The sequence below is a fragment of the Crocodylus siamensis genome, chromosome 2, assembly GCF_052110815.1.
Source record: "Crocodylus siamensis isolate JL-2025a chromosome 2, ASM5211081v1, whole genome shotgun sequence".
NCBI lineage: Eukaryota > Metazoa > Chordata > Crocodylia > Crocodylidae > Crocodylus > Crocodylus siamensis.
Window position 1 is genome coordinate 232,373,247 of NC_143396.1, and position 14,313 is coordinate 232,387,559.

At 41.0% G+C, this 14,313-nt stretch overlaps 1 protein-coding gene across 1 annotated transcript in view; it reads left to right on the top strand.

Annotated features, from left to right (window-relative positions):
• The first annotated feature begins 34 nt into the window (after window positions 1-34).
• Window positions 35-14,313, top strand: part of EXD1 (exonuclease 3'-5' domain containing 1) — a 34,025-nt gene continuing 19,746 nt past the window's right edge. The window contains exons 1-7 of the mRNA XM_090033408.1: window positions 35-214; window positions 916-1,138; window positions 2,509-2,577; window positions 5,205-5,262; window positions 7,702-7,826; window positions 11,474-11,538; window positions 12,939-13,025. Of these exons, the coding sequence (XP_089889534.1) occupies window positions 1,006-1,138; window positions 2,509-2,577; window positions 5,205-5,262; window positions 7,702-7,826; window positions 11,474-11,538; window positions 12,939-13,025 (537 nt within the window). The 5' untranslated portion in view covers window positions 35-214; window positions 916-1,005. The remainder of the gene's footprint in view (window positions 215-915; window positions 1,139-2,508; window positions 2,578-5,204; window positions 5,263-7,701; window positions 7,827-11,473; window positions 11,539-12,938; window positions 13,026-14,313) is intronic.

The window sequence follows — 14,313 nt, forward strand, 5'->3', positions numbered from 1 at the left end:
CGGGGGGTGGAAACCGGGCAGCGCCTGTATACTGCGAGCGGCTGATTGCTGCAGATGGGAGCTTCGGTGGCGCCTCTGCAGCTAGTTAGGCTGAGAGCTGTCCCCCGTGCTGTGTACTAGCTGCCCTACCCAGCTCCCCTCCCCTCGCCCTCTTGCGGGCGGGAGGGGTTGTGGTGTACTCTCTCAACAAGTCGGAGGAGAGCAGCCCCCGCGGGTAGGAGATGTGCGGGGCCTAGGCGTCAGGCCTCCAGCTGCTCGCCTCTCCCGGCCGCGGGGGTCTCCTCCCCCCTCACAAAAGCATCTTCTGGTTCTCTTTCTGCGTCCTCTGACGCACCGGGCGGGGCAGCCCCCTGGAACTGGCTGGGTGCACTGCTGCTCTGCTAGCGCGTAGACACCCCTCAGGGACTTGCCTGCAGAGTCTCACCCGTGTGCTTATAGTCAAACTGATCAGGGCAGGGGTCAGGATGGATTTTTCTTTCAGGTCAGATTGGCAAGGACCCCAGTTTTTGTTTTTTCCCTTCCTCTGGAGCCCAGGGCATGGCCCTGCTCCTGAGACAGGCATCCTAGCACCTGCACTAGTCTAACAAGTTCCCTGTCTCTCTACATGAAGGTGTTGACAGTGCTCCTCTCTCCCTTGTTCTTTTCCTGTTGCACATTCATTATAAGGCTTGTTTTTCACAGACTGCTTTCTGGGCTGTGTGAGAGGGCCCAGAGGAAATGATCTTTCAGATGCTTTTGGACGAATGATTGCTTATGAACCCAATGGCTCTGTATATTTATAGAGCCAAAATAGCTACAGGCTGTTCTTGCCCCCCAGTCTGGTTTTGTTTGCCTGGACGCTGAGTCATCTGGAAGAGATGTTCAAATGATTATTCTACCCTATCTTTTCACATTTCTTGTTGGACTGTCCTACAGGTGTCTGAAGAAAAAATAAACTTTTAGTGCGAGTTCTACCCTGCTTTGAGCACAACATTTCTAGAGGAACTGGTTTGGGGATCAGCCAGGATGGATCTTAGCAGTGATTACCAATTCCTCAACGAGGTTCTGGGAAGAACAATGAAAATCACCTTGAAATGTGGCCTCTTCCAGGGGGTGTTGCAGCATGTGGATTCCAACAGAAGTATTGTTTTGAGCAGAGGTGGTTCTATACTAATCTTCAAAGGAATCAAAAGAAATAATGTAGTTGTGTAGATGCTAGAGTGCTTGATCTTGAAGGGGTGTCTATATTCTCTAGATTGAATGGGGTAGGGACTTGCTGGAGTGCCACATCCCATGGTGGAAGGGTGGGCCTGATGGGAGTCCTTGTCTTACATTGTAATGAGAAAGGGATGTCTAGGAATGTCTCCCACTGGAATGGAAAAGGGGCTAGAGTAGAACATTTTCTACTTTATGAGGGAGATTAGTTGCATATGATATGGCAGTTTTGCTATGCTAAAGCCAAATGGAGTGTTGTACCACTCAGATTTTTCTGATCTTTTCTGAGGCTAAACCATGTCAGAAACTGTCTCACACATGCCAAACCCATAAGTATTGCAACAAAATGACTCTTGGTCACCTCCTGCCCATGTGGTTGCTTTCAAGAGCTTGGTCACTGGCAAGCTTAAGGGATGTTTCCGGGGATGCCCCAAGTTAGTTTTGCTCTCGCATTTCCAGATTTGGCACATGCAAGTGGTAGCAGGTGGACTAGGCATGCTCAAGAGCATCCTCCCTAAAAGCACTAGGGGATGTGTGTGGTGGGTAACGTTACACTAGACAGATGGAGGCTGCTGCTTGCCCAGATTCTGAATGTTCAAGGCAGAAATCTGTCAGTTTTGCTTTTCAAGATTATTTAGACTTCTTTAGTGAAATAGAAGCATAATATCTTCTCAGGATTTTTTGTTGACCAAGTTCATTTAGTGCATGGACTACATTTCAAGAGTTAATAGGCATGGCAAAAGAGTCTAATTTAGTTGTGCTTGGTCAGCAATAACCAGTTCTGTCTAACTTGAACCTGAGCCAGTCAAATTACTCAATGGTTGACTTTCACTGATAGGTCTAAAAATAATTAAGCTTCAATCATTCAGAAACCAACTAGAACTGTCAGCTTGATCTTCCATACAGAATGTACCTGCTGCTGAATGTACCAGGCACAGCCTAACCTTCTGTTGATTTCAGAAATATGCAGTTGACTCATAATGAAAGAACAAGCAGTAGGAAATGTAATGAATGTAACGCTCCTATTTAATGTTATGTTAAAAGCAAGGGACCCAATTGTGCTCTGAAGTTGGCTTGCATGGGAATAGCTAGCCTGTTCTGTCCACCAGGCAGCTTCATACAGTATCCTTCCCTAAAGTAAAAGTGAAACAAAAACAATAAAAAACCCATTTTAAATGGTTGATATTGTGCTTTTGCCATGTCATTAGTAAGAACAGTTACTGTGTTTTGCCTTCATTTTGGTGCAATTAATTCTTATCTTTGATTGTAGAAAATAATCAGCCTATGTGATTTTTTTTTTTTTAATTATTTCAGTGAAAAACTTGGAAAATGGCAGAAGTATGCCAGGAGTAAAGATGTTTTTTGGTCATGAAATACTGAATGGTGAGAACATTCTCTTACTATGCATGAAAGATGAGTGTCTTGGATATTCTCATGCTTATTGGTTTTTTTTATGTTTGCTGTCTATAATGTTGGTTCCTATTCAGGTTTCTTTAGTAAAGTTGCTAGAAATTTTGATTAAGTGATAAGCATGAAAGAGAAAGGCCTCACCTAGGACCTGAAACTGCTACAGACATTCCATGTGACATAGGACAAATCACTTTCAGTGCCTCAGGTGCTCCTCAGTAAAAGGGGAATAATAGCATGTCTTTGTCTCTCAGCAGTATGGTGAGAGTAAATCAATTAAGAACACCTCACATGCTGTGGTAATGTGGGAGCCATGTGTCTAAGATGGATAATGAATTTTAGTAAATACATTTCTTAAGGAAGTAAGTAATTGTAGTAAGAATCTTAATAAAAAGTAGATATTTTATCATGTGGTTTAGACCCCAAATTCAAGTTATGTTTATATGTATATTAAAGAAGAAAAAGCTCCCAAACTCTGATTAGTATTTTCACAAAGTGGAAAAGGATTTCTGAGAATTTTTTTATTTAGATTTTAATTTTCCCCCTGGAGTGTTTAGAGACTTTTGTTAATGCTTGACAGCTAGAAAATGAGTCATTTTAACAAAAGGTTTTAATCTAAGTAATTGATTATAAAAATGGAAAAAAAAATACATGGAATCATTAGATATAATCGTTTGAACAACACACTGAAAACCTCATTAGTATTTCACTAACCTGCACGTTCTATAGCCTACACACAAAATTCCTGAATTTTCCCATCTTTCAACAAAGATGTGAGAGCTGATGTTGCAGTGAGGTCTCTGAATACTGTGCGTTTAAAAGAATACTATCATTTTAAAATCACCCTCTCTCTGAAAAAGTGTTACTTACAAAAGTAAATACCACATACAAAGACTGTACTATAATTGGAGGTTAGGGGAAGATATTTCCTCTAGGGTTTTGTTTACTTGGTGCTTTTGACAGTATTGTGCAGACAGATTATGGGCAATTTTTGACAATATTGTGCAGACAGATTATGGGCAAGTCGTATAAGTATGAAGTGTATCAAAGGTCCAAAAATGCCATCTTTCTATTAGAATAGTATAGTTGCACAGCTCTGTCAGGAAATTGTGTATCTAAAGACTGTGAATGTATATCATCTTTTCCTTTATTTTTTTTTCTTTTGCTGCTTTGCATGTGACAGCCAGTTTCCTCGTTTTTGTTTGATCCTATTGCACAGCAACATAAGAGAGAGATAAAAAGTAGGCAAAAGTGATCATAAAGCTATTTTGCATGGAAGTGGTACCCAAGATTGCCAGGACTATAAAATGGGATTAGTAATATTTGCTCATCAGCTTCAAAAGGTGTTGTGAAGATTAATTAGTTAGGCAATATTATGTAATGTTTTGAACATATCATGGGCTATGCAGGGCTGATTAAAGCCCATTAAAGTCAACAAAATGATTGGGTTCTATAAAAATTGTTTCCAAAATTGATACTAGTTTTCTCAAAAAAAATTTAAAAAGCAATTGTTAATCTCTTTTTAATATTGTATTAAATATGCAACGTTATTATTATACTATGAATGGCTGCCATAGTTAATTAAAGCTAAGCTGTAACTGGCAAAATAAATTACCAAAATCATTTCATAATGTGTTTGTCTTGGGCGTTTTGGTTAGCTGCTTCACTTTGTTTAGTTAATCCACTAATTTGTAGGAAGACTAGATGGGAGAGCAATATGGGGAATGCTCCTGTTGCCTGCGTTTGTCTTTTCTCCTAACTCATAAAAGACAGAAAAGAGAGTACTTGGCCTTCTAAGAAGAATTATACTAATATGACAAGCTGTGGAGTTTAAGTAACTAATATAACATGGGATGAAGTAAGAATGGGGTTACAAACATATATGCATCTTTGATTTAGATGGTGTAGAAGGTGCATCTCTACCCTGCCTTCTACATGGTTCAAATTAGTTTTGTTTTGTTGCTATTTCCACATATTATGCCTTTCTGTGTGTGAATATGTGAGCAGTGTGCTACTCTGAGACCCTAAACTGGGTCTGTGCCAGGGTAGCAATGGTTAGACTTTTTTTTTTTTTAAACTCCTGGCTGTGTGGTGGAGGGGGATGTATAGAGGGAAAGGTTTGCAGGCGACACTATCAGTTTTACCTTTAGGAGCAAAGTAAGTAATAGCAAGGAGATGAAAGGCCGTCCCAATGTTGATATAATAGTTCTTTGCATATATCCTACTAACTTGTTTTGGTTGTCCCAGTTGCAACAAAACCAATCTGTAGAATTAATCCTGATGACACATTTGTGGACTTATGAGGGCCAAACTAGTTTTAGCAGAGATGCTATGATGTAGTCTGGTTTATCTTGTGTGAAGTAACTACGAAACATGTCTATACCTGTCTATGGAACTGAGAGATTGATCTGGGATCACTCTTGACAGTGAATTCCCTCTTTTCACTGTGTTATGACTGCAAGAAAATTGAGTCAGAATTTGAGTTCTGCATTAACTAGTACCAGTTGTGACTGTTTTTCAGCGTTTTGGGGATTGAGTTTAATCCCTGGTTAAAAACATGCAGAGGTCAGAACTGTAATAAAATATATTGCTTTGCATTTCAGTGGAACTGCTGGATGAACTGGAACAAGGGGCAGGAAGAGGAACAGAAACTCTCCCTGGGTATGTTGAAAGAGGCTTTCTTTCACGACTGGAAAAAGAATGAGCTGCTTAGTTTAGCCAACAATTGAAAAATTGGATAGCAAAGCTTATCTAAGTATTGACGTGGCAACCTCCAGATTGTGGTGTTCTGCTGTAAGGGAGAGGCAGCGAAGGAGATGGGTGGGGTCCTCCACTACTGCAGAGAATCTTGCTGGCTGCTATTCCTTGTGCCATAAATGTTTTAACAAAAAACAATTTGTGTGGATTTTTTTCACGGTTAGCTCCTGATTTTCAGGGAAGATTTTCCATGAGAATTTATTCTCCCCATACAACAGTTCAGCCACAGAATAGATTTACAAACTTCGTCATTTGTAGATAAACATGACTTCAAGAAACTAACAGTATTTTGGATTTATGCTTCATATTTCTTCCTTTTTTACTATGAGGTGCATTTCTAACACCAGTGTGGTCAGATGTCTTTGTTTTTGAGTATTTCACAAGGCCCTATTTGAAACTCTTTATTTTCATTCAGGGGGGAAACAGAAATGAAGTGGCTTTTACTTCATGTGCATCTAAAATGGAGTTTGCAAGGCTTTTATCATTCTTATTAGCAGTGATTGCCAATCAATACAGAAATCAATTTTTATTTTCATTAACAGATTGTTCCTGTATTCATCAGATCTTTAAATAGAAATATTTTCATACATTACTTTGTAATGGGAGCTTGTTTACAAATATCTTAAGTCTTTCACTACTATCTTAATGTAGAAACATGTGGATGTATCCTAGGAAAGTAGGGCTAGAAAAGACCTCATGAGGTCATTTTGTCCAGTCACCTGCTCAGGGTAGGATCACCTCTGACTGAACTATCCCAATCAAGCATTTGTCTACCCTGCTCTTGAAATCTTCCAGGGACAAAGATTCCACAGCACTAGATAGCCTGTTCCAATGCTTGACTGCCTTCATTGTCAGAAAGTACTTCCTGATCTCCAACCTAAATTTCTTCCCCTGCAGCTTGAGACCATTGCTCCTAGTTATATTCCTAATAGCTATAGAGTACAAGAAAACCTATTTCCATCCACTTTCTAATTACCTTTCAGGTATTTGAAGGCTGTTATTAAATGCAGTCCCCGAGTCTTCTTTACTCCAGATTAAATAATACTAGCTAGTTCTTTCAGTTTTCCCTCCTAAATCATGTCTCCCAGCCCTTTAATTATTTTTGTCACTCTTTGCTAAGCTCTTTCCAAACTGTCTACATCTTTCTTGAAGCGTGGAGCACAAAACTGGACACAGTACTCCAGGTGAGGTCTTATCTGTGCAACAGAGTAGAAGAATCGCTTCCCTTGATTTGCAAGGAGTAGCTCTTGCAAATTAAGGGAAGTGATTCTTTCGCTCTGTGCAGCACTGGTAATACCTCATCTAGAGTACTGTGTCCAGTTTGGGGGGTGGGTGTATCATGTGAATGTAATTATACCAATAGAAAGGTACTTATGTTGGTGTAACATATCATCAATAAAATATTTCTGAACTAGATCTATTTAAATGTTTTACCTGTAGGCTTGCAGCAGTTTCTAATGTGTATCTTGTCAGTAGAATGAAGGTGGCTCATGAGCTGATTTATGGCTGTGATGTTCCAGTGTTTTTAACTTCTATTGAATTATACCAGGATTTAAAAGGGTGTAGCTGCACCCATGGTTATAGGTAGTACAGACTTACTTTGTGTAAAATCATACTCCTACTCTTTTTTTTTTTAATATTTACTAAATTTGTGTGGGGACCAGGCAGAAGTCAGGTATCTCATTCTTCCTTGATGTATCTGCATTTAGACCTTCCACTCCCTTGGGCCATTTATGACTTACCTCCTCTAGTTGTGGGCACTCTTCAGTCAGACTACTTCTCAGCCTATGTTTTTGTCTTCTCCTTTTCTTCCTGTGCCCTATGAAATAAATGTCCAGGAAAAAAGGAATATTTTATTTAAGAGAAATCCCAGGGGAAACGTTGATGTTTGACATACAAGCTTTCACTGCATGTGGAACAGCTTACTATACGGCTAACTGTAGCCCAGGGGTGAGCAAAACATGGCCCACCGATTGATTCTGTCCAGCCCACAGATTAATTTTAGGTAGACCTGTATCATGTTCATTAACATGTTAATAAGTGTTGTTATGCATGTTAATAGTGTTGTTTTGATTAAGTGTGGAAATGACATGAAGGATCCTTTATACTATAAATGCCACAACAATGTTTAAGTATAGCTATTGTTAAATACCATTCATTTTGTGTATGTGACCCTTAACAGCTCACCAAAACTCATGGTCCTCCATCCCAAATAGTTGTCCACCCCTGCTGTAGCTCATAACAAACAGTGCCTCAAAACAAAATAAACTGGGTAGTATGTTATATCATGTATGTGGCTTGTAAGAGTGTAAATAGGGTTTCTAACAGTACCATCTTGTGCAGGGACAGTCCAGTTACTGAAGGAATTGTAATGGCTGGCAGGGAACCAGTGGAGCAAAGCAGTTCTACTTGTGTTTCCCCAGAGAGCCAGGACACCACCCTGAGTAACTTCAAATATAATATAGCAGGTAATGCTGATCTTGGGCTAGGAATGCAGATTCAGTCTTTCTGCAAGCCAGACCTGTTGTATATGTTACATGTTTTTATTTTCCAGGTTCTAGATCCTTTACATAAACTTACAGCTTGTCTGCACACAAACTGGATTAAAAGAAACTGATTTTAATTCATGTCTTTAGTTATCTCACTGTAGGTCTAGTTGTGGGCACTCTTCTGTCAGAATAAGAGTGCCCTAATTGAATTGAACTTAAATTGCACTCTTTACTCTGAAAAAGGAATATGCACCAGTAGCCTTGTATGAAGATAACAAAGATATACATTAAAACCAGTTCAGTGATTTGGTATATAGACAAGCCTTTATTCCAGAAACGACAAGAAACCTTAAACAGTTGTCTAAGTTATTGCTACCATGGTGCAAACTCCTTGGCTTATCATAAACTGAAAACAAGGTAGTGAGCTAAAATTAAAGTACAGGTGACCCTCAGCATTTGCGGAGAATATGTTCTCATATCCCCTGTGAATGGTGAAATCTGCAAATAAGACACTGTGTTCATGAACGCAGTGCCCCTGGTGGCTGGGGGTCGGGCACAGCTCCGACGGCGACGGTGGGAGTGCAGCAGCAGCAGCAAGCGTGGAGATCCTGAGGAGCTCCTGTAAGTGTATAAAGTGTATTTAAAACTTGGGTTCAGCATTCACGAGCTTTTGAAACTGCAAATGCCGAACCCGTGAATAACGAGGGTTTCCTATACAGTATTCTAATGTTATAAAAATCTTAATCTGTCTGCCTGTCTATCCATAACACTTTATTTGCACTCTGGTTGACTGACTGAAACAGCCAATCGGAGTGCGAATAAGCATTCAGACAGGAGGTGGTCGTGTGGCAGAGCGCCGCCATGATGGCAGGGACATGGGATGAAGTGGGGGGCGTGTGAGGCCAGCACAGCTAGCCTGGCCCTGCCTGCCCTGCTCCCTGGAGGCGGTAGCAATGGAGCAGACAGAACGGAGGGTGCAAGGCCAGCACTGCAGACCTGGCCATCCCACTCTGCTCCCTGCAGGTGGCAATGATGGAGAGGGGAGGAGGGCAATGCCACCAGAGCTGGTCTCACCTCCCGCACCCTTGCTTCTTGGAGGTGGTGGTGGCGACACGGGGGATTGGGGGGGCAGGGGCAGCACAGGGGGGGAGTGGGGTCATAAAGTGCGCTTTTTCTAATGCACATTAAAATAAGCTCATGCTCCTCCCCCCTTCCATCATCGCCACCTGCAGGGCCAGCATGGGCTGTCGGAAGAGTGCCAACATGGGCTGATGCAGTGGTGGTGGGGGAGGAACGGGCCGAAAGTGGTCTGGGCAGAGGAGTGGGTGTGCTGTGGAGGTTGGGGGGAGGGGAGGGGTGGGCCTGGGCCCAACATGGGAGGTGGAGGGGGAGGAGGAGCGAGCCCAAGCCAGGGGGAGAAGCCAGCCTGGTGTGGTGGTGGGGGGGAGCAGCAGCAGCACCCAGTCATTCTTGATGGGCAGTTAATTAGTAACCTCATAAATCCAGATGCCAAAAATCCAGAATTGTCAAAAATCCAGCACTTCCTTCCACCACTCTCTTTTGCACTCTTGGATGTAGAGGGGGAAACTTGCATGTGGTAGCTGCTCCAGGACCGGCTGCTGCTATCCCCCCTCCCCCACTGCTCCACAACGGGCTGCTGCGCTGGTTTAAAAAATCTGGCATTTTCAAATTTCCAGCAAGTGCTTGGTTCTGAGCATGCCAGATTTATGAGGTTATGCTGTACTTCACCATTGTCTGTCCTGTCAGGTGAGGTACAAGCAGCTCTGTCCATAATAGATATGCTTTGGTAACATACTTTCTGTAAATATCTTGAATGAGTTTCATTACCTGCATAGACTATCTAATTGTTGAGTTAACACTGAAACTAATGACAACAATTCAAATATGAAATTTTAACTACTTCACTGATTTTAACTTCAGCAGAAAGATCCAGATACTCTGGGGTTGTGTGTGTTGTGCCTTCTCCTCCTTTGAAACCAGATGGTTCTAAAACAGCCTGCTGAGTTCCTATATTTTGGCCATTTGGGGCTTAAGTCCTGCCCCCCCCCTTCAACTGTAGGCTCATAAGTAAGAGCACTCAAAGTGAAAATATTTAAAAGGCAGTAATACTGGTAGTTCTGTTGCATCGTATGCTTTTTGTAACACTTACTTGTAATTTTTTTCTAGCTGTGAAGTCGCTCATTCACAGAGCAGCCCAACTAGTCTTGTAAAGGGGCAAAGTACTCCATGCAGCAAACATTTCTTCTTGTGATTGTGCTAATCTGCTGTTTCATTATGTTGTGGTGTCAAATAACATCCTGAACCCAGTTGGCCATTTGTGATCAGTGTCAGGTTGATCATTACGCTTGGAGATTGTTGGCTGTCTGCTAAGAAGGTTCTTGTTTTCAGTTTATGTGGTTCCAGGGTTAAAATCTGTCTGATCTCACAGGGATACACATAGATTGTAAGAGTCCAGGAAATGGTGAAAAATGGGTGTGGATTGAATATGACCTACAAAGAACTTTTAAAAACCAAGCTTGTTTTCACTTTTTTAACTTTAGAAATATAAATTTTAGTCTTCTCTAGTTTTACTAGAGGATTTGTTAGGAGTGTCACAAATATGTGTTACGAGCTCTTACACCTTACTGAAGGAAAAAGGGGATATTGAACAAAGGCATCCTTTCTTCAAGTGTCATTATACATTGTTGCTAAATAGCTGTTAATAGAACAAGTGTCTGAAATCAGTGTTCTGTGTTCATTTCCTTTTCATCATTTGGTTTTCAGCCTCTTGTAATGTTGTGATTTACTAGCTGTGCAATCTAATATTATAAAAGCCTTAGTCTGTCTGTCTGTTGTCTGAAACAATCGGAGTGTTCCAACAGTGTTCTGGACAGGAAACAGCAGCAGCGGAGCATCATCATGATGGTGTGGACAGAGCAGCTGGACTGGGGGTGCGAGGCCAGTGCCACTGGCGTTGCTCCTCCCCTGCTCCCTGTAGGAGGCAGGGATGGAGTGCTGGCCTCATGTTCCCCCCCTGCCCCCCCCAGCCTCTCTGGCCCTGCTCCCTGCAGTGGGCAGCACGGCATGCTGGCTGAGGGGGATAGAGGGGATGGTGAGGCAAGGTTTCCCCCCAGTGTTCCAGGGAGATGGCAGCAGTGTGGAGTGGTGGTGCTAAGTCCCTACCCTGCATCTTTTTCCTGACAGGCAAATGGCTAGTACACTATGTAATAACATGAACCAGTTTGGACAGGTGATGACTTTTTAATGGGAAAAAAGAGTTTTACAGAAACTTTTCCTGTTCCCTTTGTACTTCATGAATCATCTAAAAAGGGTATAAAATAAATGTTTTACCTTTGGTGATCACTTTCAAAACTCATTCCCTGTTTATGTAGTAAGATCAAACTCCTGGCTTTCCTTTTAAATTTGCTGGGTATGATAGTAGTAAATGTTATTTGGGAATTTATTAATATATCTGGAAATTTTTCTTCTGGCAGTAAGGAAGCATTGAGGGGGAGGGAGAGGGAACTATGCAGGTACAGCAAAGATGAGACTTGAATAAATGAATGTGTGATATATACCACTGTGATGGTTGATGCAGAGCACACTTCTAGTGTTTTTCATTGCAGAAGACGAGGAGGAAGATGTGGAGTACATAGTCATTGATCAGTTCCAGCAGAAATTTGGTTCAGCAGTGAGTAACAGTGAATAATATATTGATAGTGTGTTGACCTGTGATCCTGCCCTATTTTAATAGGAAGTATTGCCATTGGATGCAGGTCTTAGACAGTTCTCTGTGAGCTTCTCATGTCTTGGAGTACCCTTTCACAAGTTGTTGCTACCTTACTCCTAAGATGTGGTAACTGCTGTTTCCTTGAGCAAAGTGCCAATGGTATCTTTGATCACAAATGACTTTTTACTCTAACCTAAAGTGCACAAACTCCCTTCCATAACATACATGTATGAATGGGAAGGTAGGGAATTCAGTGCAGATGGGAGTATTGTTGTTCACAAGTAGGGGGATCTGCATCAGTTATATATAAGATTCTGTAGCAATTATGAGAGAATGGAATTAGATGGTCCATGTTTGGGAAGCACCAGAGTTGTTTGGTATTAGCTGTCAGAAGCAACTGCTCTTTATTTCCAGTGATGTGTGCAACTTCAGCAATCTGGGTTCCACCACTTATTTGTTACCTATCTAACACTGATCAAGGACAGTGAAGTCAACAGGAGGCTTGGACTGCTGATGCTGAAAGCTGTCCCAGAACTCCTAGCGCTAATGGCAGATTCAAGGTTAAAAAGCTTGTAAGAGATGTTTTGTCTTATACAAACTTAGCAGACAGAAATCATAATTGTTTCCATTGTGGTAGCAACTATGAGGGATTGGGACCTTAGTGTGTTAAACCCTGTCTACATGTATAACCAAAACAAGGTTTCTGCCCCAGAGGACATGACAGCGTACCCAAGCTTTTTTTGAAAAGGCAGCTTCTGCTTCTAAATTAATTTTTAATATATTAGCCTTGCTGCCAATATATTAAAAATATAATTGGATAAGAAGTACAATTGGCCTCTTGGAGCAGGGCCCTTGCTTGGCCTCTGCTCCAAGATATGCTTTATCACAAGTGTATAATGACTGAAAATCTTTTTCCCTTTAATGCACTTAGCTGTAACCCTTTTTGATTTCTTTTTGCAAATTTAACCCTAGAAAAATGTTCTCTTTAATAGGAATGTTGGGCATAGACTTCTTCTTAACCCATAGAAAGCAGATACTGCACAGGAAGTAAGGCTCACCATATTATAGCGAAGTAACTCAAAACTTCCTCAGAGGGACCTTCTCTGTTTGTTAGAGTTGTTTAGTATCCATGGTCCATTTGGTCCTTGACCTCTCTGCTCAGTCTGCTAATTGTGATTTACATGGCCCTCTGTAACTGGATTGGGAACTGTAACTCAGTTCTCACAGGTCATTTAAATACCTGTCAGATGTACACTTGTGGTCACTGCTGCTTTCCGTTGAATGTGAAACAGCCTTTCTACTATTAGTCCTTCAAGCCATCTCACCTTTGGTAACAGTCGTTTCTTCCTTATTTTCCATAGATGCTGCACATCAAAAAGCAGGTGGTTCTTAGTGTTGCAGCAGAAGGTGTTAGTCTTTGTCGCTATGGAAAACTCTGCTGGTTTCAGGTAAGGGACAAAGAGAAGGTGTTTTACAGGCATAATTATCAATAAGGAGTGTGCTATTTAGACCAGTAAAAAGTCTAACGTAAAAGACATTTTACTGGCACTTACCACCAATATAGTTTATTTTGCTTTGACAAACAGAAGTAAGAGATACTAGTGTAAATATTTTTATACTTGTATGTCTTAGTTAAAGCAGCAAAACACTGCTAGAGTAGATGCAAGGCCTTCACGAAACACCCTAAAAGAGATCAAGAGTTATAAAGAGCCAGAAGAGGAAGATCATCCCACAGCTAACTGAGATTGTGATAATAATGTTCTATCTATATTTAAAGTTGTATGCTGCTTGGTTTAAAATACATCTATTGAAACTGGAGCAAAATATGGGTGCCCTCATTTTTATATAAACAAATTTAAAATTGAATGAACTTTTTGCGGAGGGTTTGCAGTGGTTTAATTCAATTAGTTTAAAATAACACCTTCAGTTATTGCAGTGCAATTCTGAGTATAGGCCATGTCTAAATTCTCTATCACATACCTGGCATATGAGAATGATAAAGGGTGCTTTCTTTTTAGTCCTTGCATTGCTATCTTTAGACCATGAGGGAGCATAAATGAAAACTAGGGGACTAGTATTTTCTTTGTGACTCTGTGGACACATCTACATGTGCGCTTTAATGCACATTAGCCTATTTTCATGCACATTAAAGTAGCGCAAAAAAGCGTGTTTTTTCTAATGTGCATTAAAATAGGCTAATGCTCCTTTTTCTAATACCTCACACTGGAGGTACTAGGTTTAATGCATATTAGGAAAAGCACGTTAACGTGTAGACACGCTCTGTATCTAATGACAGTGGAGAGTGGAAGGTTGTTTTTAATTCAGGCATAGTAGATAGGATTTGTTCTGTTCATATCTGAAAGTGCTGTTACAGGCAACCCCCACTTAGCACTCTTAATTGGTTCCTGAAAAAACAAGCATTAAGCAAAACAAGCGTTAAGTGAAACGGAAAGTATTTAATGACCCAAGATGGTGACTGTGAGCGTTATAATGAAACTTGCTGAGCGCTAAGTGAAATTGGATATCAATTTCAAATGTGTGTTATAGAAAAATAGTGCAAGTGAAACAGTGTTAAGCAGAGGTTGCCTGTATGTAACTAGGCACAATAAGCTATTTTGTTGATCCCTTATTGCATGCTTGTCTGACAATATTTCTGAAAGCGGTAGGGTTGGCCTATAGATTAATATTCAGGAAACTAAACTTGTGCTCTTCAATATACTCCCTGTGGACAAGATT